This window comes from Hyla sarda, chromosome 8, assembly GCF_029499605.1.
Source record: "Hyla sarda isolate aHylSar1 chromosome 8, aHylSar1.hap1, whole genome shotgun sequence".
Taxonomy (NCBI): domain Eukaryota; kingdom Metazoa; phylum Chordata; class Amphibia; order Anura; family Hylidae; genus Hyla; species Hyla sarda.
Genome location: NC_079196.1, coordinates 170,422,209 through 170,449,899, shown reverse-complemented (window position 1 = coordinate 170,449,899; position 27,691 = coordinate 170,422,209). Strand labels below are relative to the sequence as shown.

At 49.3% G+C, this 27,691-nt stretch overlaps 1 protein-coding gene across 1 annotated transcript in view; it reads left to right on the top strand.

Moving 5' to 3' along the window:
* LOC130284283 (pejvakin-like) overlaps window positions 1–19,443 on the top strand; it is a 48,592-nt gene extending 29,149 nt beyond the window's left edge. The window contains exons 2-5 of the mRNA XM_056534500.1: window positions 11,646–11,787; window positions 13,484–13,601; window positions 16,563–16,673; window positions 17,799–19,443. Coding sequence (XP_056390475.1) covers window positions 11,646–11,787; window positions 13,484–13,601; window positions 16,563–16,673; window positions 17,799–18,100 — 673 coding nt within the window. The 3' untranslated portion in view covers window positions 18,101–19,443. The remainder of the gene's footprint in view (window positions 1–11,645; window positions 11,788–13,483; window positions 13,602–16,562; window positions 16,674–17,798) is intronic.
* The last annotated feature ends 8,248 nt before the right edge of the window (window positions 19,444–27,691 follow it).

The following is a 27,691-nucleotide window of genomic DNA, read 5'->3' as shown; positions in this document are numbered from 1 at the left end:
TATATATTTATTTTATTCCGTCTATTATGTACATTTCTAGAATCATGTTCTTTTATTAATAAAAAAACATATATTTTCATACATCGATTTGTACTTTATTTGGTGTCGGGGTTACAATGTGTTACGCTTTTGGCGTTTGTAGTTATATATTTAGAAGGGATAAGTTGCAATATATAGGGGGAAAAAAGAAACATGGGGGTTGGGGTGCAGGTGACTACTCCCAATGAAGCAGAGCTGTAGTGTTCTGATCAATCCGGGAGCTGTGTATTCTTCCCCCACCATCACTTTCCTCCTCCTCCTATTCTCAAAAATGAGGAATCCTCCTGCCAGACTACCCAAATCTGTAGATAACGTTGGACTTTTTGTCAGAATTTTATTAATATTTATATTTTTATATTATTATATATTATATTTGTTTGTCTTCTATGTTATAAAGTGACGTTCCTTCCCACCCAAATACCCAGTCCTCCGTATAAAGTCACCGCGCCCCCCCCCCAAAAAAAACACCCTACACCCAGAGTTTTCTATACCTTTATTTAATAATAAAAAGCTTATTTCATCCTATAAAACAAATGGATGTAAATGTCCATGTCTACACCTGTCCTCAGAGCAGTGACATTCCGTATGACATCACACATGTGACTTCACAAATGGTGATAGCTGGAAAAGAGGTGCAGAGCCCCAGAGGCCTTATTCTGAGGACTGCAATCTAGCGAGCACTAGTGTTTCTATATTGTTTCCTTGCGCTTTTTATTTTATTTTATCATGATTCGAGGGGACCACATCAGCAGGGATGAGGTCAATTTGGCCTGTAGCATGTGCTGGACAGTTACCATCCTCCTGGGTTCCCTCTTCACCACCGGCCCGAGTTTCTGGTTTGAAATCACCAGCAACCAACCGAGCCGGAATATCACCTCCAGCCACCTGCAAGGGCAGAACGATACCATCAGAGATCTGCCCAGCTTGAATACTACCAGCAGCGACATGAAGTGTCCCATCTGGACGAGGACCAGGATCAGAAAGATCATCCCTGTCCTGGTGAGTAATCAAACCTCTGCCAGCAGCGACATGAAGTGTCCCATCTGGACCAGGACCAGGATCAGAAAGATCACCCCTGTCCTGGGGAGTAATGACACCACTGCCAGCAACGACGCGATCAACTGGGATTCCATTACCAACACCCTGCAGAGCGGGGCGGCCATCATCAAAAACTATCTTGGCTGGATCAGCACTTATGGTGACCTGATCATCTCCCTGCTATGCTATATTCCCATCAATAACAACCTGCTGGACCGGTTTATAGATGCTGTTGACGACCTGATCTCGTTTGTTACTATCATCAGTGACCTGCTGTCCTGGATAGACACCACCACTGACTTGATCTTCTGGATCCCCACCATCACCAGCAGCTCCCTGCTTGCCTGGATGAACCCAGTCAATGAGTTTGTGACCTGGATTAGCACCGGCAGCACTATAGAGCTTCTTTACGTGATCTGTAACCCCACCGCCATCAGCTGGATCGGCTTCATCAGTGACAGGCTCACCTGGATCGCCATCACACTCCAGCTTCTGACGTGGGTTATGCCAAGGGGGATAGTGACCAGCATCACCGGACCGATGGACTATATTAACTCGGTCAGACAGTTCCTGGGACGGGTCACCGTTGCCATCCTAATTGTCAATATCCCCGAGATTAAAGGTGTCATTACCATCATCGCCAGTATACTATGGGCATTCACCACCAACCTGTATGTATGAACACTGGAAAAGATGAATAAACATTTTTATTTGACAAAAATTCCAATAGTTGTAATTACTGTTATAATAGACAAATTAGGGAATTTATTATAAATCAGTGTTTTATATGTCAGTGAGAAACAAAAATATCTAGGAGTAAGGTGCCCCAAATGTATGAAGAGCCGCAGTTGAATATGGTTTCACATAACTACAACTCCCAGCATGCCCAGACAGCCAATAGCACTGCTCAGCCTCTGATTGGTGGAGCACTTTGTCGTACGGTAATAACTCAACTAACCCCTTCCCGCAGAATGCCTTATATAAACGGCAGATTGGGCAGGTCCTTCGCGCATTCCGCCGTGCGATGCGCGGCATCGCATGGGTTAACTGGCAGAAATCCCACTGTTACCAGCAGGAGACAACTTCTGCAAGCCCCCCCAGGACCATCTGTGGATGGTCCTAGTCAACAATCACTGTGATTGGTCCCTGTGGAACAATCACAGTGTCTCAGCTGACTGGGGGGGTTAAAGTTCATTTCCCTTGGTCTGCCCACAGCGGCACATACCTGGGACCAGGACCGGCGGCAGGCACAAGTGGAGGAGGCAGCTGTGGCATCAGACACAGCAGTGAAGATCGCTGTAATGTGATCTTCCCTGCTGCTTCTAGAAGGCATTCTGGGAGTTGTAGTTTTGCAACATCTGGAGGGCCACAGTTTGGAGACCACTGTGTAGAGGTCTCCAATCTGTGCTCTTCCAGATGTTCCAAAACTACAACTCCCAGCATGCCCGGACTGCCCAGGCATGCTGGGAGTTGTAGTTTGGCAACATCTGAAGGGCCAGATGTTACAGAACTACAACTCCCAGCATGCCTGGACTGTCTGGGCATGCTTGGAGTAGTATTGGGAGGCACACTGGTTGGGAAGCATTGTCTGTTTCCTAACTCAGTGTTTCCCAACACGTGTGCCTCCAGCTGTTGCAAAACTATAACTCCCAGAAAGCACTGACAGATCATGCATGCTGGGAGTTGTAGTTGAGCAACAGCTGGAGGCCCACGGGTTGCGAAACACTGAGTTAAGTAACAAACTCAGTGTTTTGCAACCAGTGTGCCTCCAGCTGTTGCATAACTACAACCCCCAGCATGCACGGACAGACAAAGGGCATGCTGGGAGTTGTAGTCTTGCCCACCCCCCATGTGAATGTACAGGGTATATTCACATGGGCGGGGGTTTACAGCAAATTTCCTTGTTGTAAACCCCCGCCCTTGTTATGTGCCTTGAGGGGTGTAGATTTCAAAATAGTATGCCATGTGGGGGCTTTTCTGCTGTTCTGGCATAATAGGGGCTTCCTAAATGTGACATGCCACCCCAAAACATTTCACTCTCCAAAATTCCATTGTTGCTCCTTCCCTTCTGAGCCCTCTACTGCGCCCTCCGAACACTTTACACACACATATGAGGTATTTCATTACTCAAGAGAAATTGAGTTTCACATTTGGGGGGATTTCTCTCCTTTTACCCCTTGTTGAAATTCAAAAACTGGGTCTACAAGAACATGTTAGTGTAAAAAATTGAGATTTTGAATTTTTTCCTTCACTTTGCTGCTATTCCTGTGAAACACCTAAAGGGTAAACAAACATTTTGAATGTCATTTTGAATACTTTGAGGGGTGCAGTTTTTATAATGGGGTCCTTTGTGGGGTATTTCTAATATGAAGGACATTCAAATCCACTTCAAAACTGACATGGTCTCTGAAAAATTCCGATTTTGAAAATTTTGTGAAAAATTGGAAAATTGATGCTGAACTCTGAAGCCCTCTGATGTCTTCCAAAAGTAAAAACCATGTCAACTTTATGATGCCAACATAATATATTGTATATAATATAATAATATAAAGATATCTCCCGTATGATGCCAACATAAAGTAGATATATTGTATATGTGAATGAATATATCATTTATTTGGGATGTCTATTTTCCTTACAAGCAGAGAGCTTCAAAGTTAGAAAAATGCAAACTTTTCACATTTTTCATAAAATTTGGGAATTTTTCACCAAGAAATGATGCAAGTATCAACAAAAATTTACCACCAGGATAAAGTAGAATTTGTCACGAAAAAACTATCTCGGAATCAAATTCATAAGTCCAAGCATCTCAGAGTTATTAATGCTTAAAGTGACAGTGGTCAGATCCTTAAAGGGGTTCTCCGGTGCTTACACATCTTATCCCCTATCCAAAGGATAGGGGATAAGATTCCTGATCGCGGGAGTCCCGCCGCTGGGGACCCCCGGGATCTTGCACGCGGCACCCTGTTTGTAATCAGTCCCCGGAGCGTGTTCGCTCCGGGTCTGATTACGGATGACCACCGGGCCGGCGGCATGTGACGTCACGCCTCCGCCCCCGTGTGACGTCACACTCCGCGCCTCAATGCAAGCCTACGGGAGGGGGCGTGACAGCTATCACGCCCCCTCCCATAGGCTTGCATTGAGGGGCGGAGTGTGACGTCACAATCTGGTAGTACCCCCAGATTAGCCCCCCCCAGTAGGCAGGTAGTACCCCCAGATTAGACCCCCCCCCCAGAAGACAGGTACTACCCCCAGATTAGACCCCCCAGTAGACAGGTAGTACACTCAGATTAGACCCCCCCATTACACAGGTAGTACCCCCAGATTAGACCCCCCAGTAGACAGGTATTACCCCCAGATTAGACCCCCCAGTAGACAGGTAGTGCACCCAGATTAGACCCCCCAGTACACAGGTAGTACCCCCAGATTAGACCCCCCCAGTAGGTAGATTGTACACCCAGATTAGACCCCCCCAGTAGACAGCTAGTACCCCCAGATTAGACAACCCCCACCCCCGGCAGGTACCTTTTTAGTTGCCGGGGATTCAGGGCAGCACCTTCCCCAGATAAGAGCAAGCACAGCTACGCGCGTAATGACGCTCGGTCACGTCACACTCTCAGAATACCTAGGGCCGGCGTCAAAACGTAGGCCCTTAAGTTCTGGGAGCGTGACGTGACCGAGCGTCATTACACGCATAGCTGTGCTTGCTCTTTTCCAGCCTGGCCCACAGGGTAAGCGGCTGAAATGAGATATTTCCTGGTTGCCAAAGAGGCCAGTCCGGCCCGTGTTACTGTACAGGGCAGGAGGACGGCCCAGCCTGCGGCCCTGACAGGTATTATAAAGATATGCAGGTTCATGAACTATTTCTCCCGTTTCTATCTTCCGTCACAAAATAACAGCCGTTATTAATAAGGGGCTATAACGGGTTAAAACGGCTATTAGAAAAATCCCATAGACTATGATGGGATTTTCTAACGGCAGTATAGGATTTTGGAACTGACGTTTTCAGCTGATTTTCAGACGGAACTTCGTACGGATGTTTAAAAACGGAGACTTTTGTAGTGTGAAAGAAGCCTAACAAACACAATGATATATATATAAATGAATATCAATTAGATATCATTAGTAAGAAAGCATTACAAGCTTATTAGTTAATTGACTATAGTAGAACAATACATGTGAGTAGGAAGTAACTTGTTACAATACAACAAAAGCTACTTTGGTTAGGATATCATATACAGACTCTATCTAGAGCAGTGATTCCCAACTGGGGGGCCGCAGGATTTTGCCGGCAAATATATATTTTTTTAATTCACCGTCCCGGCTTTTGCGTCTGTATTTTATGGCGCGGCAGGGGGGAAGGGAAGTATGTGTGCGCTATGCTGTGCGTGCACACACCGCATCCCCCTGCATCCCTCTCACCCTGCTGCCCAGTGAGTGAGTGCACTGACGGTGCTCTACCTGCTTACCGTGCCGGTGTAGTGACCCGTGCCCCAGCGTCCCCCTCCCCTCCAGCGGCCCAGTGAGTGAGTGCCCTGTCGAAGCCCTGAGTCGGTGCCCTGCCGGAGAGGGGAGGAAGGTGGAAGCTGTGCCTGATTAGTGTAGTGCCAGTGTAGTGAAGAAAAATGGCTTAAGGGACTGTACGCTTTCCTACCCTCAGTTACCCCTTCTTAACCCTGTCCACCCCCCCTCACCCCTGTCATCCATGTCCACTTTGTCCACCCCTACCCCGTCACCCATGTCCACCCCCTATTCACCCCTCTGTCCCTTTGTCACCCCTCTTTTATTCCCCTTGTCATCCTTGTCCACCCCCTGTCATCCCTGTTCACCCCCATATCTCCCGTGTCCACCATCCTGTCATCCATGTCTGTAACACATGTTCACCCCCCATCCACCCCTCTGACCACTCCCCAGTCTACATCTGTCACCCATGTCCCTCCACCCTATTCACCCCTCTGTCCCTCCTGTCCACCCCCCTGTCATCCATGTCCACCTTGGCCATCCCCCTATACACCCCTCTACACCCCTCTGTCACTCAAGTACATCCCTCTACACCCCTGTCACCCATCTACATCCCTCTACACCACTCTGTCACCCATGTACAACCCTCTACACCCCTCTGCCACCTATGTACACTCCTCTTCACCCCTCTGTCACCCATGTACACTCCTCTACACCCCTCTGCCACCCATGTACACTCCTCTACACCCCTCTGCCACCCATGTACACTCCTCTACACCCCTCTGTCACCCATGTACACTCCTCTACACCCCTCTGCCTTCCATGTACACTCCTCTACACCCCTCTGCCTCCCATGTACACTCCTCTACACCCCTGTCACCCATGTACATTCCTCTACACCCCTCTGTCACCCATGTACACCCCTCTGTCTCCCCTCTACACACCAGTCACCCATGTACACTCCTCTACACCCCTCTGTCACCCATGTACACTCCTCTTCACCCCTCTGTCACCCATGTACACTCCTCTACACCCCTCTGCCTCCCATGTACACTCCTCTACACCCCTCTGTCTTCCATGTACACTCCTCTACACCCCTGTCACCCATGTACACTCCTCTACACCCCTCTGTCACCCATGTACACCCCTCTGTCTCCCCTCTACACACCAGTCACCCATGTACACTCCTCTTCACCCCTCTGCCACCCACGTACACTCCTCTACACCCCTCTGTCACCCATGTACACTCCTCTACACCCCTCTGTCTTCCATGTACACTCCTCTACACCCCTGTCACCCATGTACACTCCTCTACACCCCTCTGTCACCCATGTACACCCCTCTGTCTCCCCTCTACACAACAGTCACCCATGTACACTCCTCTACACCCCTCTGTCACCCATGTACACTCCTCTTCACCCCTCTGTCACCCATGTACACTCCTCTACACCCCTCTGCCTCCCATGTACACTCCTCTACACCCCTGTCACCCATGTACACCCCTCTGTCTCCCCTCTACACACCAGTCACCCATGTACACTCCTCTACACCCCTCTGTCACCCATGTACACTCCTCTTCACCCCTCTGTCACCCATGTACACTCTTCTACACCCCTCTGTCATCCATGTACACTCCTCTACACCCCTCTGCCATCCATGTACCCTCCTCTACACCCCTCTGCCCCCTATGTACACTCCTCTACACCCCTCTGTCACCCATGTACACTCCTCTACACCCCTCTGTCACCTATGTACAACCCTCTGTCACCCATGTACACTCCTCTACACCCTTCTATCCCCCATGTACACTCCTCTACACCTTTCTGTCACCCATGTACACTCCTCTACACCCCTCTGTCACCCATGTACATTCCTCTACACCCCTGTCATCCATGTACACTCCTCTATCTCCCATGTCCACCATCCTGTCATCCATGTCTGTAACACATGTTCACCCCTTATCCACCCCTCTGACCACTCCCCAGTCTACATCTGTCACCCATGTCCCTCCACCCTATTCACCCCTCTGTCCCTCCTGTCCACCCCCCTGTCATCCATGTCCACCTTGGCCATCCCCCTATACACCCCTCTACACCCCTCTGTCACTCAAGTACATCCCTCTACACCCCTCTGTCACCCATGTACACTCCTCTACACCCCTCTGTCACCCATGTACACTCCTCTACACCCCTCTGTCACCCATGTACACTCCTCTACACCCCTCTGTCACCCATGTACACTCCTCTACACCCTTCTGTCACCCATGTACACCCCTCTGTCACCCATGTAAACTCCTCTACACCCTTCTGTCACCCATGTACACTACTCTACACCCCTCTGTCACCCATGCACATTCCTCTACACCCCTCTGTCACCCATGTACACTCTTCTACACCCCTCTGTCACCCATGTACACTCCTCTATACCCCTCTGTCACCCATGTACACTCCTCTACACCCCTCTGTCACCCATGTACACTCCTCTACACCCCTCTGTCACCCATGTACACTCCTCTACACCCCTCTTTCACCCATGTAAACTCCTCTACACCCTTCTGTCACCCATGTACACTACTCTACACCCCTCTGTCACCCATGCACATTCCTCTACACCCCTAAAAACCAGCCCTGGAAAAATAGTCACACCAGCCCCACAGCATTGCGTTATTGTAGCAGTCACTTGCGCTACCGCCAGAATCACGGAACTCAGTTCCCAGTGTCCAGCGCTTCTGGGTTAGGTTACCTGATCTCACAGCTGCTCATTCAATTACAGGCCGAAGCAATGTCCAGACTCAGGCGCTGATTGGATGGCTGGCCATGTGACGTCACGTCACCTAACCAAAAGTGCCAGATACCAGGAACAGAATTCTGTCATTTCAGTGGCAGTGTAAAAGCGAGGAATTTTAGAGAGGTTCTTTTTTTTTACTGTTCCCCCTCCCGTAATAGATATTACATAGGGTTAAAATACCGTGGGAAGCATAACACTGGTGCAGGCATTGAGACATAGTTTGAAAATGCTACCAGAATACAGGTAAATAGTCACAGGGGCAGGTCCTGGCGGCTGCTCCCTGCCCAGCCGGCTTGATTGACACGTCTCTCTAGTCTCTAGCAGTGAATAGGGAGACCCTGGAAGACAGTGGTCAACACTACAAAGTCTAACACTACACCTTTTCCTGACTTTGCAGGTTCCTGCATACAGATGGGGTGCTCAATCCCAATAGTTTATAGCAGTAAGCATAACAGTCTCACAGTAGAACATTATTGGAAGCACTCACCAATCAACTGGGCAACATTTCCTTTGCACAGGCTTTGATAAATCTCCCTTAGGTCTCAAAACTGTGGACTGTTAGGTATTCCAACAACAGTCTGTGCATGCTGGAAGTTGTCATTTTGCTGGGAGTTTTAGTTTAGCAACAGCTGGAGATTCACAGTTTGGAGACCACTGATACAGGGAGAGATGCGTCACCTGCCATGCTGAGACCCGCCCTGAGGACAAATCACCGATTTCGGTGGCATTTACAATCTAAAATTCCTTTGAATGATCGAGTGTCATGGGATCGTGATGCCTTGACAAAGTGAACCAAAGTGCCCCTCCCTTACAAAGTAGTAACAGTAGGTCTCCTCTTCCCAGAACCTACCCCCTACCCGACATTACAGGTCCCCCTTCATCACAGGTCCCCCCTCTCCAGCCCCCCACATCACAGGTACCCCCCTTCTCCAGCCCCCTACATCAAAGGCATCCCCTCTTCAGCCCCTCATATCACAGGTCCCCCGTACCCAGCCTCCACATAACTGGTCTCCCCTCTCCCACAGCACCCACCAACATTACAGCCCCCCTCCTTGCAGCCCTCCACATCACAAGTCCCCCCTTTGCAGCCCCGCACATCACAGGTCCCCTCCTTTGCAGCCCCCCACATCACAGGTACCCCCTTTGCAGCCCCCCACTTCACAGGTCCCCATTTGCAGCCGCTCACTTCACAGGTCCCCCCTTTGCAGCCCCTCACATCACAGGTCCCCCCTTTGCAGACCCCATCATCACAGGTCCCCCCTTTACAGACCCCATCATCACAGGTCCCCCCTTTACAGACCCCATCATCACAGGTCGTCCCCCCCCCCATTTGCAGCCCCACACATCACAGGTCCCCCCTTTGCAGCCTCTCACATCACAGGTCCACCCTTTGCAGCCCCACACATCACAGGTCCCCCTTTGCAGCCCCTCACATCACAGGTCCCCCCTTTGCAGACCCCATCATCACAGGTCCCCCCTTTACAGACCCCATCATCACAGGTCCCCCCTTTACAGACCCCATCATCACAGGTCGTCCCCCCCCCCCCATTTGCAGCCCCACACATCACAGGTCCCCCCTTTGCAGCCTCTCACATCACAGGCCCCCCCTTTGCAGCCCTCACATCACAGCCCCCCCCCCCCCTTTGCAGCCCCTCACATCACAGGTCCCCCTTTGCAGCCCCTCACATCACATGTCCCCCCTTTGCAGCCCCTCACATCACAGGTCCCCCCACCTTTGCAGCCCCCCACATCACAGGTCCCCCCCACCTTTTCAGCCCCACACATCATAGGTCCCCCCTTTGCAGCCCCACACATCACAGGTCCCCCCTTTGCAGCCCCACACATCACAGGTTCCCCCCTTTGCAGCCCCACACATCACATGTTCCCCCCTTTGCAGCCCCTCACATCACAGGTTCCCCCCTTTGCAGCCCCACACATCACAGTTCCCCCCTTTGCAGCCCTCACATCACAGGTTCCCCCCTTTGCAGCCCCACACATCACAGATCCCCCCTTTGCAGCCCCTCACATCACAGATCCCCCCTTTGCAGCCATCATATCACAGGTCCCCCCTTTGCAGCCCCTCACATCACATGTCCCCCCTTTGCAGCCCCCCAACATCACAGTTCCCCATTTACAGACCCCAGCATCACTGGTCCCCCCCCTTTGCAGCCCCCCATCACAGGTCTCCCCCTTACCAGGCCCCCACACACACACCACATAACAGGACTCCCACCCTTTCCCTTACATAGTAATAACATTAGGTTCCCTTTTCCTCTCACCCAGTATAGTAGATCCTCCCCCGAGCAGCTGCAGTCACTGTGTGCGGACAGGAGGAGGGGCCAGGAGCAGTGAGGAGGCAGAGAGTAGAGGGGAGTGTACTGTCTGTACAGCTCCCATTACAGACTCTGTACCCCAGACCTCCGGACTTCCGCTCACTGTATCAGCCTGTCAGAGCCTTAGACCTGTGTGTGATGTTGCAGCTGTGGTGCACACAGGTCCAGACACTGCTGACAGACTAAAGGCGGGGTTCACATATGGGAGCGCATACGGCAGGGGGAGCTAAAACCTCGCACTCCCATATGCTTTCGTATGCGCTCCCGTATGTAATTCATTTCAATGAGCCGGACGGAGTGAAACGTTCGGTTCGGTCGGCTCATTTTTGTGCTCTATGCGCTTTTTCCCCGGACCTAAAACTGTGCTCAACCACGGTTTTAGGTCTGGTTGTTAAAGTGCATACGGCGCAAAAATGAGCCGACCGAACCGAACGTGATGTGAACCCAGCCTAACACAGTGACTTGTCAGGACTCAGGGCGGCGGCCTATCGGGAATTTTCCTGGTATCCCAATAGGCCAGTCCGCCCCTGGATAATATCCCTCCATTGCCCCAGCAGAGAAAAGTTGGACTAAGGACTATCTCCTGCAATGATAGGTTGGGAGATGCATATGACAGAACCACTATTCAACTGTGTAAAATAAATGAAGGAAATATTAACCCTTGACACTTTGGTTACTTCAGTGTATGCATTAGATTAAGATTAGATTAAGTGAAATGCAGAATAATACATTTTGCAAACTTTCCAGGACCTGATACACATTTTATGCATTAAGCTAAATTTTAGACTATCGTCTACCCGGCAACTTTCTGGCAAATGGTAACTGGAACAGTTGTACAGGGTCACGACTACGGCTTTAGTTAAGTTGTATTCATGTCTATTAATTTAACAATAGCATCCTGTCTGCTGTTCCACTGTCTAGCAGCAAATAGGTATTGGCTGACCAATTCATTTCTTTTTAATCTCATTAGAATTTTTCTATTCTTAGGACAATTGACTTGGATCACTGTTTAGTTCGTCAATCAAGAGAAAATGGGAAGGAAATCCTATGTGTGGTCATGGAGAGCATTCGGACAACTCGCCAGTGTTCTCTGTCTGTCCATGCTGGTATGTGGGGAGAAGCCATGAGGGTAAGTATGCAGATATCACACTTTACTGTCAACAACTTTCTAAATAGTCTTCTCTGAATTTAGAAACCCTACGTGGATTTCTTTACACCATAAGGCACTACAACTCCCAGCATGTCTGGAGAACAGCAAAAGCCTGTCCGGGCATGCTAGAAGTTGTAGTTTTGATTGTAGATTTGCGCCAAAAGATGCAACAAACTTAAAAGTTGAACATAATAAATCCCTGGCCACTGTAAAAACACAACTCAAAACACGTCTACCACGTAAAAAACACATGTAAATGAAAAGTCACACAAAAAGTTGCAAAAAATGCACCGTGCCAAAAGATTGTGACTAGAGATAAGCGAACTTACAGTAAATTCGATTCGTCACGAACTTCTCGGCTCGGCAGTTGCTGACTTATCCTGCATACATTAGTTCAGCTTTCAGGTGCTCCGGTGGGAAAAGGTGGATATAGTCCTAGGAGAGAGTCTCCAGCCCACCAGAGCACCTGAAAGCTGAACTAATGTATGCAGGATAAGTCAGCAACTGCCGAGCCGAGAAGTTCGTGACGAATCGAATTTACTGTAAGTTCGCTCATCTCTAATTGTGACAAATATACCCAGTAAAATGCTCCATAAATACCCCCCCACACTGAAAAACACTGCCATAAGACTATGGTTATACTTCAACTTACTGATCAATAGCTTGTTGTGCTGACATCTAGTGGCCAAAGATAAAACTCCAATAATTTACTCCAATATTATACTTCATTTTTTGGAATCAGTATTTGGACGGAAAATGCCCAGGCATTAGCTGGGAGTCAATAGGGAAATATATATTCCATTCCTTCCTGGTGCTTTTGTTTATGTGTTTTTTACATTTTAGTGCCATTTTTACATTTTAGGGCAGTTTTTCAAAATTTACTGCATGCTCTGGCCATAGCTTTTTTATCTGGATTTTGTAGTTCTATAGGTTGGGGGGGAAAACGTGTACATGTATGTGGCCATTTTTTATAGTGTTTATCTAAATTTACCCAAAGCACCACCCACAATTTTTAAGTAGAAATCTTCGAGTCATGATGAAAGAATCACATGTTTTGTGATGAAACTAACAGAAAAACAAAGGAAGAAAACAAGGACAAATAAAAAATGTCTATATAATGCACACCACCACATAATACCACAATAACCACATCAAGAAGGAATAAAAAAGACAGGGCAGGTGTTTGACTGGGCAAAAAAAAAAATAGCAAACATAATCCATAGTCTTGATTTTTCGTTATTAAGCAAATGGGGCTCAAGTGCCCAGGGGGCGTTCCTCAACACGACAAGAGCCCATGTAAGTCCAGACCATAGCCTTTCCTCTGTCTAGTCAGTCAAATGGGGTAGGCGGATGCAAGCAGGCTGTGGTTGGTAATAACAAGGACATGGACTGGATTTCATTGGAATCTTGCTGTAATTAAGAATGCCCCCCAGGCACTTGAGTCTTATTTACATAATAACAAAAAGTCTTGTATCTTAGCACTGGAAAGGACTATGGAGATGAAAAAAAAAGTATGAGGTAATTTGCTTAATTACACCAATTCCTGCTGACAGGTCCACTATAGAGTTAGTACTTCCCGTGTTCTGACCAATAAGGAATATTTGTATCTTTCGATGGGTAATCAAATATTCCCTATCTTCACTAATGACATTTCTTGTTTCCTAATGAATTGCAGTTTTACATAATTGATGAGAAAAACCACAAAGGGCGCGACAAAGCTATTGTATTTCCCGCGCACACAACCATAGCGTTTAGTAGCTTTGATCTGTACATTCATCTGGATGGTCACTTTGGTAAGTGTCATCTTTTCTGATGTCTTATGTGTATGTGAAAAAGAAGACTACAAAGAGGGTACAAAGGATGTAGTACACTCACCTCAGGGTGTTGTGCTGTCAACATCAGTATCCGTCTTGTATACAGTATAGCCGGCAACCGCCTGCATCAAACCATATGATAAGAAATGGATCCCGGCACTCACCAGATGATGCAATAAGTTCAGTTTTATTTGTAGGAATACATCTTTAAGTACAGGACGTGTTTCGGCAATGTATGCCTTCCTCTGCTGTCTCAGACAGCAGAGGAAGACATACATTGCTGAAACGCGTCCTGTACTTAAAGATGTATTCCTACAAATAAAACTGAACTTATTGCATCATCTGGTGAGTGCCGGGATCCATTTCTTATCCTATTGACTATCTTATCCACGAGCACCACCTCTACGATGAAGTGCCGACAAACCATCTATACCACTGCATCAAACCATATGTCTGGTCAAGGAACGGAAGTAGCAGTCAGATGTGGAGCAAGTCCAATGAGAAAAAGATAGATGATTCTTTTGGCACTCACCTGCAGACAAAGTATTTTAAACAGTAACCAAATTTCAGGACAAAGATTTATAATAAATAAATAAATGCCATATTAACCCCTAGAGGACACAGGGTGTACATGCAAGCCCAGCGCCTCAAAGGGCTTACTAAAAGACGGTAAGAAATGGCTGCTATTCCCTAATAAAAGTTGACATCACATAATATAGAAACATAGAATGTGTCGGCAGATAAGAACCATTTGGCCCATCTAGTCTGCCAAAAAAATGTAAACAAAGTCTAGAATTGCTGAGTTTTGGTCACTTCATATACCAGAATTTTTTTTATAATTAGTGATCAAATACTACCAATATACTATAAAAATACTACCAATAAATACTACAGATCCCTAAGCTAAAAATGAGCCCTCATATCGCCCCGTATACGGAAAACTAAAAGTGTTATAGAGGTCAGAAGAGGACAAGTTTAAGCATACTCATTTTCTAACCAAAAATTAAGGTATACATTTTTTAAAGTATTGTATATACTCGAGTATAAGCAGAGTTTTTCAGCACGGTTTTTCATGCTGAAAACGCCCCCCCCCCCCCCCCCCCCCTCGGCTTATACTCGAGTGAACCATCGGCTGTCCGCGCATGCTGGGAACTGTAGTTTTGAAACCTCTGGAGGTCCGCAGGTTGAAGACCACTGCGGCCTTCGTCATCATCCAGACCCCCCCTTTAGTTTTCTACTCACCTCCCCTCGGTGGGAAGGAAGGGTGAGCTGGTCCGGGCCATCTATGCTGCAGGGACCGTCCGGTTGGGAGGGTTAGTTGTTCTGGGCTGTCCATTTTTACCCGGGGGGCCCTCTTCTCCGTGCTCCGGGCCTGCCCCGGACTAGTGACATTGCATGCTGGGAGTTGTAGTTTTGAAACCTCTGGAATGACGTTGCATGCCCCGGACTAGTGACGTTGCCTTGACGATGGCGCACAGGGACATTCATGCGCAGCCTCCCTGCGCATGAACGTCCCTGTGCGTCGTCAAGGCAATGTCACTAGTCCAGGGCAGGCCCGCAGCACGGAGAAGAGGGCCCCCCCGGTGAAAATGGACAGCCCGGAACGACTAACCCTCCCCACCGGATGGTTCCTGCAGCATAGATGGCCCGGACCAGCTCACCCTTCCTTCCCACCGAGGGTAGGTGAGTAGAAAACTAAAGGGGGGGGGGGGGGGGGTCTGGATGATGACAAAGGCTGCAGTGGTCTTCAACCTGCGAACCTCCCGAGATTTCAAAACTACAACTCCCAGCATGCCCAGACAGCCGACGGCTGACGGGATTGACAGGCGGTGATGATGATGGGGGGGGGGGGATGATAACGGGGGTCTGGATGATGACGGGGGTCTGGATGAGGACATGGGGGAGATGATGTATTCCCCCCCCCCCTAGGCTCATAGTCGAGTCAATAACTTTTCCTGGGTTTTTGGGGTGAAATTAGGGGCCTCGGCTTATATTTGGGTCGGCTTATACTCGAGTATATACGGTAGTAAAATAAAATAAAAACTGTATTGGGTATCATTGTAATCTTATTGACCTACAAATTGATTTGTGGCTATGAGAAGGTGAGAAGGAAAAAAACAAAAACATAAAAATGTAAAATTGCGGCAGGCCTATTGGGTTAAAGCGTACCCGTCAGATCCAACAAAAAAAATTTTTTTTTTAAATATATCACTCAGTACCTAATCCTGACCATGTACATCTAATTTTTATGTGTCTAGCACCTTTATTTATTTATTTTATCACACTTTTAATTTAGATCACTAGTCTGAATTCCTCTCAAAGGGAGGGGGCGTGGTCTCACTGTGCAGGTCTCCGCCCCCTCCTTCAGTATGCTCTCTGCTCACACCTCCCCTAGCATTAGCAAAACTACAACTCCCAGCTTGTCCTCACTGACAGTAGCGGGACACAAGCTGACAGTGGGAGGATTGTTCTTCCAGCTCTGAGCCCTGCACTCACAGCTGTCAATCAAGGAAGTGTGTCCATGACATAGGTGATGATGCATGGACACAGCAGCACTAGTATGTGTCCAAGCAGGCGGAGGGGCAGTTGTTTGACTGCCTTTTTCATTATGAAATACTGAAAATTTTCTAATGAAAGCAATTGCAAAACCTATTGTTTTTGCATGATTTACAACATATGAAAAGTTTTTGTATCTGACAGTGCCCATTTAAAGTCACTGGAGAATAAAGTCCATGACTTTAATAAACAATTTATTTATTTATTTATTTAAAATCTTTGTCCGGACATTAGTTACTGTTTAAAATACTTTGTCTGCCAGGGGAGCACTAAAAAAGCAGCTATCTTTTCTTCTTTCTGATGTAAATTTGAATGTCGGTGATTGTATGGTGTCCAGATAGGGAAAATAAACTTATCATTCTCATGTTTTCTAATTTTTTTTAGAGCTTTGTGTCTCATCTGCTTCAAAAGGAGGATTTGAGAAGGAGCCCAGTAGATCGTTTTCATTAAACGCTATACGGAACACCCTGTACCGAACAGGCATCTTATTCACCGGTAAGATGAGAATCACAGGAGTTTGCCGTGACACTGTCAGTGACTATGTTTTTTACTCCATCTTGAGAGCCTGTAGTCAGATGGATGTAGATCATTGTTTCCCAACCAGTGTGCCTCCAGCTGTTGCAAAACTGCAACTCTTAGCATGCCCGGACAGTTGTATGCATTGAACATTGTACATACTCTGGATGTATCCTCTTATGCATTTATTGGGGATTGCTGGAAGGACGTTTAAAGGGGTACTCCACCCCTAGACATCTTATCCCCTATCCAAAGGTATTGAGGGGGCTGGCCGTGACATGATGAGGGGGTGCGGCCATGACATCACAATTCTCCGGCCCCTGTTCCTTCGCTCCTTGCAGCAGATGACAGGGGGTGCTGAAAAAGAGAACACGGGGGTTCCCAGCAGCAGGACCCCCACAATCAAACATCTTATCCCCTATCCTTTGCATAGGGGATAAGATGTCTAGGGGGGGGGGAGTACCCCTTTAATGGAATGTCGTAATTGCACATCTATTGCACATTTATCCTACAGCATATATATTGCAAATTATTTCCATATCTAACTTTTTGCATATATTACACATTTAAACTCTTGCAGTTTGAGGTTGTATATCCAGTGTACAGCGCACTGTAGTCATTTAAAGTGGTAATACACCTGCATACATATATCTGTTTATCTATATATTTGTGCTTCCCGAGATTGCACCTTACAAAGTGTTGTCGTATTTCAAGTGTTATTACATCTGTTAATGTTGTACACCTATAGTTGTGCATTTTTGTATTTGTAGTTCTCCCATTCTGCCTATAACATCTGAAGTGTTTTATTATATATTGACTGTAACATTCTGGTGGACAGACCTTTGATACCTATATATTCTCCCCTGATGAATTCAGCTTAACTGCTAAAGGAAACATGTAGGGAGTATAGGGCATTATAGGAGATACAAGGACAGGTTCCTGTATGGGGTCTGCCCACTGATCAAGAAGGGAGTAATAGGGTTTGAGATTTAGGATGGGCTAGCCCCCACTACATAATTTCCTGTAAGGTTACACAAATATTTACTGGTATGGCTGCTTTGTACTGTGTGTAACCCTAAAATGAATTATTGTTTTCTTGTACAGGAAAAAGAACAATGGATATCATTGCTAACGCAGATTCTTACATGGATGACATCTTTTCCGATTACTATGACAAGGCTGCTATCATGACTGGCATTTCTACTACATACATGCGAGAAGGCGCTCACACTCGTGTTAACCTCCTGACCAATAACATTTCCAAGGGACCCTGCGCTCTGTGTGGGATGGGAAACTCCAAAAGAGAGACTGTATATGGCTGCTTCGAGTGCTCGTTCAATGGCCAGAAGTACGTCAGGCTGCATGCTGTACCTTGCTTTGACCTGTGGCACAAAAGACTGAAGTGATCATTGTACGTGACACGTTTGTGCCCCTATGTCGATTCTCAGGTGAACCTGTGCCACAGCTCCCGTCACATATATGCAAAAAGTACTCCTTCGACTACTGAACCATGCAAGGTGCTCTGTGACTATACTGTTTAATTGTCAATGATTCAGACGGCCAATAAGCACACAGTGTCAAATGGACTTATAAACTACTAATCACAAAAAATAAGAAGTAGACAATGCCAGCGTTTCGATGCAGAACAAAATCCTAAATGGTAAAAGGAACCTCCTATCGAGGGCATAGTTATGGAGGTAGCAGAGGTAGCGGTCGCACCGGGGCCCTGGTTCCTCAGGGGGCCCCAAAGCACATCTGTCCCATTAGAGACCAGTAATATACAGTGGCGTCTCTAGGGGGGGGCCAGAGGGGACCATGGCCCCCCCTACATCATGATTGGCCCCCCCTTGTGCCCCCCCTAGCAGCAGTAGGTCACTAGCAGCTTTCATGGCCATCAGGGGGGTACAGCTAGTTCACCAGTAAGGGGTCCGAGCCCCCGCTGCACCCCTCACCCCCCGGAGCCATCTACTCCGGCATCCTTTTTTTAAAATAAATCTTCAGCCAGCAGTCACCACGCAGAGGCCGCGCTATGCAGACTGGGAAGAGCAGACAGGAAGCTCCTCCCTCTCTCACTGCCCTGTATGCTGGACCTTGTGGAGCAGGCCCGCTGTGTGTATACAGGCCCGGACACCAGTGCCCACTGCTGATGCTGCCCTTTTAAAGTAAGTAACTTGCTTGGGGGTAGGGTTGCCACCCTGCCGGTATTTTACTGGCACAGCCGGTATTTTCATCTACATTCTGGGCTGTGCCGGTAAGTTTGGATGAAAAATACCGGCCATGCAATGGCCGGTATTTTTCATTCACTGACAGGGGCGGACTGAGCAGCATCCCCAGAAGAGCACTTCTTTCATGACCGGCAACTACATTTTGCCTGTGACCTGCAGGCTGCCGCACTACAGTTTCAGCCCCCGACACAAAGCCCACTGACTGTCGGGCCGAACAATGCCCAGGTCTGACACCACCAGCCTGTGACAGGGAGAGCTCTGTGCGATGACAGGAAGAGATTGTACAGTGCTGGGGAGGGGGCGTGCACCTCCTGTCTCCTCTCTCCCCCTCCCCCTCCTTCCCTCTGCCGTGCAGTCTTACAACCCTCCATAGGCAGAGCAGGGAGGGGAGAGGAGGAGAGGCCGTGTATCCTGTCTCCCTCTGCAGCGCAGGGCGGGTGAGTGTCTGTGTATATATGTGTCTGTGTTTACATGTGTCTATGTATATGTGTATGTGTGTCTGTGTATATATGTGTGTGTGTATATATAGGTGTGTGTGTGTGTATATATGTGTGTGTGGGGGGGGGGGGAGCTGCCTAATCTGGGGGACAACTATGCTCGTGATCTGGGGGACAACTATACTGATCTGGGGGACAACTATACTGATCTGGGGGACAACTATACTGATCTGGGGGACAACTATGCTCGTAATCTGGGGGACAACTATACTGATCTGGGGGACAACTATACTGATCTGGGCAGTGGCGTTGCTAGGGTTGGTGTCACCCGGTGCGGTAGAAAATGGTGTCACCCCATACCTACCCCCCCCCCCTCCACATAATAAAGTTTTTAGCCTGTTGTGACGGATACCACTGGTGTAGCGCATTGTGAAAAATTCCAGTATAATAATTAAATATACCAATTGCCACAGAATGGAAAAGCGCTAAAGAGGTTTTCACCATTTAAAACTACAACTCCCAGAATTACTTAAATGGGTACTCCACTGGAAATTATTTTCTTTTGAATCAACTGGTGCCAGGAAGTTAAAATCTGAATCCTCTCTATAGTGAGGAGAATACACAATGATATCAGTGACTACAGGTGACGTCTTCTCTATAGTGAGGAGAATACACAATGATATCAGTGACTACAGGTGACGTCTTCTCTATAGTGAGGAGAATACACAATGATATCAATGACTACAGGGGACGTCTTCTCTATAGTGAGGAGAATACACAATGATATCAGTGACTACAGGGGACGTCTTCTCTATAGTGAGGAGAATACACAATGATATCAGTGACTACAGGTGATGTCTTCTCTATAGTGAGGAGAATACACAATGATATCAGTGACTACAGGTGACGTCTTCTCTATAGTGAGGAGAATACACAATGATATCAGTGATTACAGGTGACGTCTTCTCTATAGTGAGGAGAATACACAATGATATCAGTGACTACAGGTGACGTCTTCTCTATAGTGAGGAGAATACACAATGATATCAGTGATTACAGGTGACGTCTTCTCTATAGTCTTTCCTTATCTAATTCAGATGTAACATACCACCAGGTCCAGCTAAATGTTCTCTCTGCAGAACGTGACGCCCAGACGGCTCCTCACTATGTCAGTGCATTCTCATCCTCTATATGAAAATAATAATTATTATTATAAACCTGCTAGACACTGTATCCTCTAAATATAATAATCTAGTATACACTAGGGCTGCACGATATATCGCAAAAACAATCGAATCACGATTTTTGCTTTTTTGCCATATATCGTTATGGCCCCCGGGAAAATTTGCGATTATCTGCCCGGGCGGATCCCATGTGCGGCTGCAGCGCGGGCCGGCCAGGGCAGATAAAAACAAATTTAAATATTAAAAGTCTGTGTTTCCCAACCAGGGTGCCTCCAGCTGTTATGAAACTACAACTCCCAGCATGCCCGGACAGCCAAAAGCTGTCCGGGCATGCTGGGAGTTGTAGTTTCACAACAGCTGGAGGCACCCTGGTAGAGAAACACTGATCTAAGTAAAGGGCGCAGGGATAAAAAATATTAAAAACATTAAAAACATTATGCTCACCTCTTCCCGGTCCCTGCATCTGTACACCTCCGTGCGGTCCCGGTGTCTCTATACAAGCTGTAGGACCTTTACCTTCAGCCAATCACTGGCCGCAGTGGTGTCACATGTCAAGCCAGTGATTGGCTGAAAGGTAAAAGTCCTCAAAGGTCTGCAAACACACACAAACCTAGCGTGTGTGCTGCCGGGGAGGAGGAATGTGACGGGAATATGTGACAAGGGGTGGAGGGGGCAGAATGTTAAAGGAGGGGAAAGGGGGAATGTGTCAGGGGGGCAGATTGTGATGGGGGGGGGCAGAATGTGACAAGGGGGGGGAATATGTAACAATGGGGGGCAGAATGTGACAAGGGGGGGAATATGTGACAAGGGGGGGGAGGGGGAATATGCGATAAGGGGGGAGAATATGCGATAGGGGGGGAGGGGGAATATGTGACAAGGGGGGAGGGGGAATATGTAACAAGGGGGAGCAGAATGTGACAAGGGGGGGGAGATGTGAAATGGGCGGTGGGCATAAAATGGGTGAATAGTTGTAAAATTGAGGAGATTGGACATGACATAAGTGGATTTCACTATTTATTTATTACATTGCATCACATATCGAAATCACAATATTTAGGCCCAAAATCGCAATCGCACATTTTTCCCATATCGTGCAGCCCTGGTATACACTACACTCTATGAATATAAACCTCACACACCGTGCCCCCAGCAGTAGCACCCCCATCATCCACCAGCTGATGCTATTACCACAGAACAGGGGGGTAGGGGGAATGGGGGGCGGGGGGTGCCCTGGCAACACCCCCCAGCAGTAGCACCCCATCATCCACCCCCCCCATTCCCCCTATGGTAATAGAATCAGCTGCTGGATTATGGGGGTGCTACTGCTGGGGGAGGGTGCTGGTGGATGATGGGGGTGTTACTGCTGGGGGGGCGGGTGCTGGTGCATGATGGTGGTGCTACTGATGGGGGGGGTGCTGGTGGATGATGGGGTGCAGCCTCATTATCCACCAGCAACACCTCCTCCCCCAGAAATAGCACCCCCATCATCCACCGTGACCAGCAACACCTCCCCCCAGAAATAGCACCCCCATCATCCACCAGCACCCCCCCTGCTGGATGATGGTGGTGCTACTGCTGGGGGGTGCTGGTGGATGATGGGGTGCAGCCTCATCATCCACCAGCAACACCTCCCCCCCCCAGAAATAGCACCCCCATCATCCACCAGCACCCCCCCCTTCTGGTTGATGGTGGTGCTACTGCTGGGGGGGGGGGGGTGCTGGTGTATGATGGGGTGCAGCCTCATCATCCACCAGCAACACTCCCCCCCCCCCAGAAATAGCACGCCCATCATCCACCAGCACCCCCCCCCCCTTTCTGGTTGATGGTGGTGCTACTGCTGGAGGGGGTGCTGGTGTATGATGGGGTGCAGCCTCATAATCCACTAGCAACAACCCCCCAGAACTCCCACAGCACCCCTTTTTCTCTCTACCTGGCTGACTGGGGCAGACTGGTTGCTGGCTCGGCTGCTCCAGCTGTCCCCGGGCTCACTAGTGTGGGCGGCGGCGCGTCATGTTAGCGCCGTCCATCTAGCTCTAGCTCCGACGTGTGCCGGAGCTAGGGTGGGGGTGGAGTTTGGTCCTGTCATGCGGGGGTGCTGTCAGCGGCTGAGGACCGGGGGGGGGGGGGGTGCTGTCAACGGCTGAGGACCGGGGGGGGGGGGATTGCTGTCAGCGGCTGAGGACCGGGGGAGGGGGGATTGCTGTCAGCGGCTGAGGACCGGGGAGGGGTGCTGGCAGAGTAGTGTCGCCCCATCAGCCTGGTGTTGGTGTCACCCGGTGCGGTCCGCACCCCCCGCACCCCGGGCGCAACGCCACTGGATCTGGGGCCGGGGACAACTATACCGATCTGGGGGACAACTATACTGATCTGGGGGACAACTATACCGATCTGGGGGACAACTATACCGATCTGGGGGACAACTATACCGATCTGGGGGACAACTATACCGATCTGGGGGACAACTATGCCGATCTGGGGGACAACTATGCCGATCTGGGGGACAACTATGCTGATCTGGGGGACAACTATACTGATCTGGGGGACAACTATACTGATCTGGGGGACAACTATACTGATCTGGGGGACAACTATACTGATCTGGGAGACAACTATACCGATCTGGGGGACAACTATACAGATCTGGGGGACAACTATACTGATCTGGGGGACAACTATGCTGATCTGGGGGACAACTATGCTGATCAGGGGGACAACTATACTGATCTGGGGGACAACTATACTGATCTGGGGGACAACTATACTGATCTGGGGGACAACTATACTGATCTGGGGGACAACTATACTGATCTGGGGGACAACTATGCTCGTAATCTGGGGGACAACTATGCTGATCTGGGGGACAACTATACTGATCTGGGGGACAACTATACTGATCTGGGAGACAACTATGCTGCCTAATCTGGGGGACATCTATGCTGCCTAATCTGGGGGACATCTATGCTGCCTAATCTGGGGGACAACTATGCTGCCTAATCTGGGGAACATCTATGCTGCCTAATCTGGGGGACAACTGTGCTCCTAATCTGGGGGACAACTGTGCTCCTAATCTGGGGGACAACTATGCTGCCTAATCTGGGGAAAAACTACCCGGCCCTCCACAATATTTTTAGTTTCTCATGTGGCCCCATGGGATAAATAATTGCCCACCCCATTCCTGAGACCTCTCTGCAAAATTGTGTATTTAATGCCGTGCTTCCCCCCCCCCAGCATTGTGCCCCCTCATGTACCTAGACCCCACCGGAGGGCCTCCACTTACCCCGCGCGTGTAGTGTCGCCACTTGCCTTGTCCACCACAGGTGGATGGAACGGCTCCTGAGGTGGGCTCCGGCTGGCCCCTGTCCCTCTCAGTGTGCGGCCCAGTGAGTACTCCCTCGGGTCAGCCTGACCCGTATCTAGCTGGGAGGCAGAGGGCAGTGCTCCCCTTTACATTCGCACCCCTGGACATAGCACGACACCCCTTGGCACCCCCTGGTTCCTTGGCTTCTTATCCTTAGTGATAGAAGTGACTTACAGGCAGGGCCAGACTGGTACCAAAAATAGGCCCAGACATTTTAAAATAAACAGCCCATTTTTATGGTGGGGGTCTGACTCATGGGACCCCCACCAATCACCTTGGTTCAAGTGGCTCCTGAGATGTTGGAAAGCTGCAACTCCCATCATGTCTGAAGTGACTACAGCTGATGGAATAGTCAGGAGACTACACAATGATATCAGTGACTACAGCTCTGATGGGACAGTTAGGAAAATACACAATGATATCACTGACCTGAGTGACTTCTTCTCTGTTGTCTTTACTTTTCTTCTTCATCTGGTCCAGACACCAGGATTTCTTCCATCTTCTCTGCAGAGTCTGACACCTGGACATCATTGGTTCCTTAATTTGTCAGTAGATCCTCATCCTCTGTATGATGACAATAATCATTATAACCTTGCCAAATACTGTACCCCCTGAATATAATACTGCCAACCACTGTACCCCCTGAATACTGCCAACCACTGTACCCCTGAATATAATACTGCCAACCACTGTACCCCTGAATATAATACTGCCAACCACTGTACCCCCTGAATACTGCCAACCACTGTACCCCTGAATATAATACTGCCAAATACTGTACCCCTGAATATAATACTGCCAACCACTGTACTCCATGAATATAATACTGCCAAATACTGTACCCCTGAATATAATACTGCCAACCACTGTACCCTGAATATAATACTGCCAACCACTGTACTCCATGAATATAATACTGCCAACCACTGTACCCTGAATATAATACTGCCAACCACTGTACTCATGCAACCCATCCTCAGTCTCCTTATCTCCCCCATACATCCCACGCACCCCATCCTGTCTCATCCCCCCATACACCCCACACAACCCATCCTCAGTCTAATCATCACCCCCATACACCCCACGCACCCCATCCTCAGTCTCATCACCCCATACACCCCACACAACCCATCCTCGGTCTTCTCATCACCCCATACACCCCACACACTCCATCCTCGGTCTCCTCATCACCCCCATATACCCCATCCTCAGTCTCCTCATCACCCCCATACACCCCACTCACCCCATCTTCAGTCTCATCACCCCATACACCCCGCACAACCCATCCTCAGTCTCCTCATCACCCCATGCACTCCATCCTCAGTCTCCTCATCACCCCATGCAATCCATCCTCAGTCTCCTCATCACCCCATGCACTCCATCCTCAGTCTCCTCATCACCCCATGCACTCCATCCTCAGTCTCCTCATCACCCCACGCACTCCATCTTCAGTCTCCTCATCACCCCATACACCCCGCACAACCCATCCTCAGTCTCCTTATCTCCCCCATACACCCCACGCACCCCATCCTGTCTCATCCCCCCATACACCCCACACAACCCATCCTCAGTCTAATCATCACCCCCATACACCCCACGTACCCCATCCTCAGTCTCATCACCCCATACACCCCATCCTCGGTCTTCTCATCACCCCATACACCCCACACACTCCATCCTCGGTCTCCTCATCACCCCCATATACCCCATCCTCAGTCTCCTCATCACCCCATACACCCCACGCACCCCATCCTCAGTCTCATCACCCCCATACACCCCACTCACCCCATCTTCAGTCTCATCACCCCATACACCCCGCACAACCCATCCTCCGTCTCCTCATCACCCCATACACCCCATCCTCAGTCTCCTCATCACCCCATACACCTCACGCACCCCATCCTCAGTCTCCTCATCACCCCATGCACCTCATCCTCAGTCTTCTCATCACCCCATGCACTCCATCCTCAGTCTCCTCATCACCCTATGCACTCCATCCTCAGTCTCCTCATCACCCCATGCACTCCATCCTCAGTCTCCTCATCACCCCATGCACTCCATCCTCAGTCTCCTCATCACCCCATGCACTCCATCCTCAGTCTCCTCATCACCCCATGCACTCCATCCTCAGTCTCCTCATCACCCCATGCACTCTATCCTCAGTCTCCTCATCACCCCATGCACTCCATCCTCAGTCTCCTCATCACCCCATGCACTCCATCCTCAGTCTCCTCCTCACCCCATGCACTCCATCCTCAGTCTCCTCATCACCCCATACACTCCATCCTCAGTCTCCTCATCACCCCATTCACTCCATCCTCAGTCTCCTCCTCACCCCATACACCCCACGCACCCCATCCTCAGTCTCCTCATCACCCCATACACCCCACGCACTCCATCCTCAGTCTCCTCATCACCCCATGCACTCCATCCTCAGTCTCCTCATCACCCCTATACACCCCATGCACTCCATCCTCAGTCTCCTCATCACCGCATACACCCCATGCACTCCATCCTCAGTCTCCTCATCACCCCATGCACTCCATCCTCAGTCTCCTCATCACCGCATACACCCCATGCACTCCATCCTCAGTCTCATCACCCCATGCACTCCATCCTCAGTCTCATCACCCTATGCACTCCATCCTCAGTCTCATCACCCTATGCACTCCATCCTCAGTCTCATCATCACCCCATACACCTCACGCACCCCATCCTCAGTCTCCTCATCACCCCATGCACCTCATCCTCAGTCTTCTCATCACCCCATGCACTCCATCCTCAGTCTCCTCATCACCCCATGCACTCCATCCTCAGTTTCCTCATCACCCCATGCACTTCATCCTCAGTCTCCTCATCACCCCATGCACTCCATCCTCAGTTTCCTCATCACCCCATGCACTTCATCCTCAGTCTCCTCATCACCCCATGCACTCCATCCTCAGTCTCCTCATCACCCCATGCACTCCATCCTCAGTCTCCTCATCACCCCATGCACTCCATCCTCAGTCTCCTCATCACCCCATGCACTCCATCCTCAGTCTCCTCATCACCCCATGCACTCCATCCTCAGTCTCCTCATCACCCCATGCACTCCATCCTCAGTCTCCTCATCACCCCATGCACTCCATCCTCAGTCTCCTCATCACCCCTATACACCCCATGCACTCCATCCTCAGTCTCCTCATCACCGCATACACCCCATGCACTCCATCCTCAGTCTCCTCATCACCCCATGCACTCCATCCTCAGTCTCCTCATCAACCCATACACCCCATGCACTCCATCCTCAGTCTCCTCATCACCACATACACCCCGTGCACTCCATCCTCAGTCTCCTCATCACCGCATGCATTCCATCTTCAGTCTCCTCATCACCCCCATACACCCCATGCACTCCATCCTCAGTCTCCTCATCACTGCATACACCCCATGCACTCCATCCTCAGTCTCCTCATCACCCCATACAACCCATGCACTCCATCCTCAGTCTCCTCATCACCCCATGCACTCCATCTTCAGTCTCCTCATCACCCTATGCACTCCATCCTCAGTCTCATCACCCCATGCACTCCATCTTCAGTCTCCTCATCACCCTATGCACTCCATCCTCAGTCTCATCACCCTATGCACTCCATCCTCAGTCTCATCACCCTATGCACTCCATCCTCATCACCCCATACACCCCATGCACTCCATCCTCAGTCTCCTCATCACCTCATACACCCCATCCTCGGTCTTCTCATCACCCCATACACCCCACACACTCCATCCTCGGTCTCCTCATCACCCC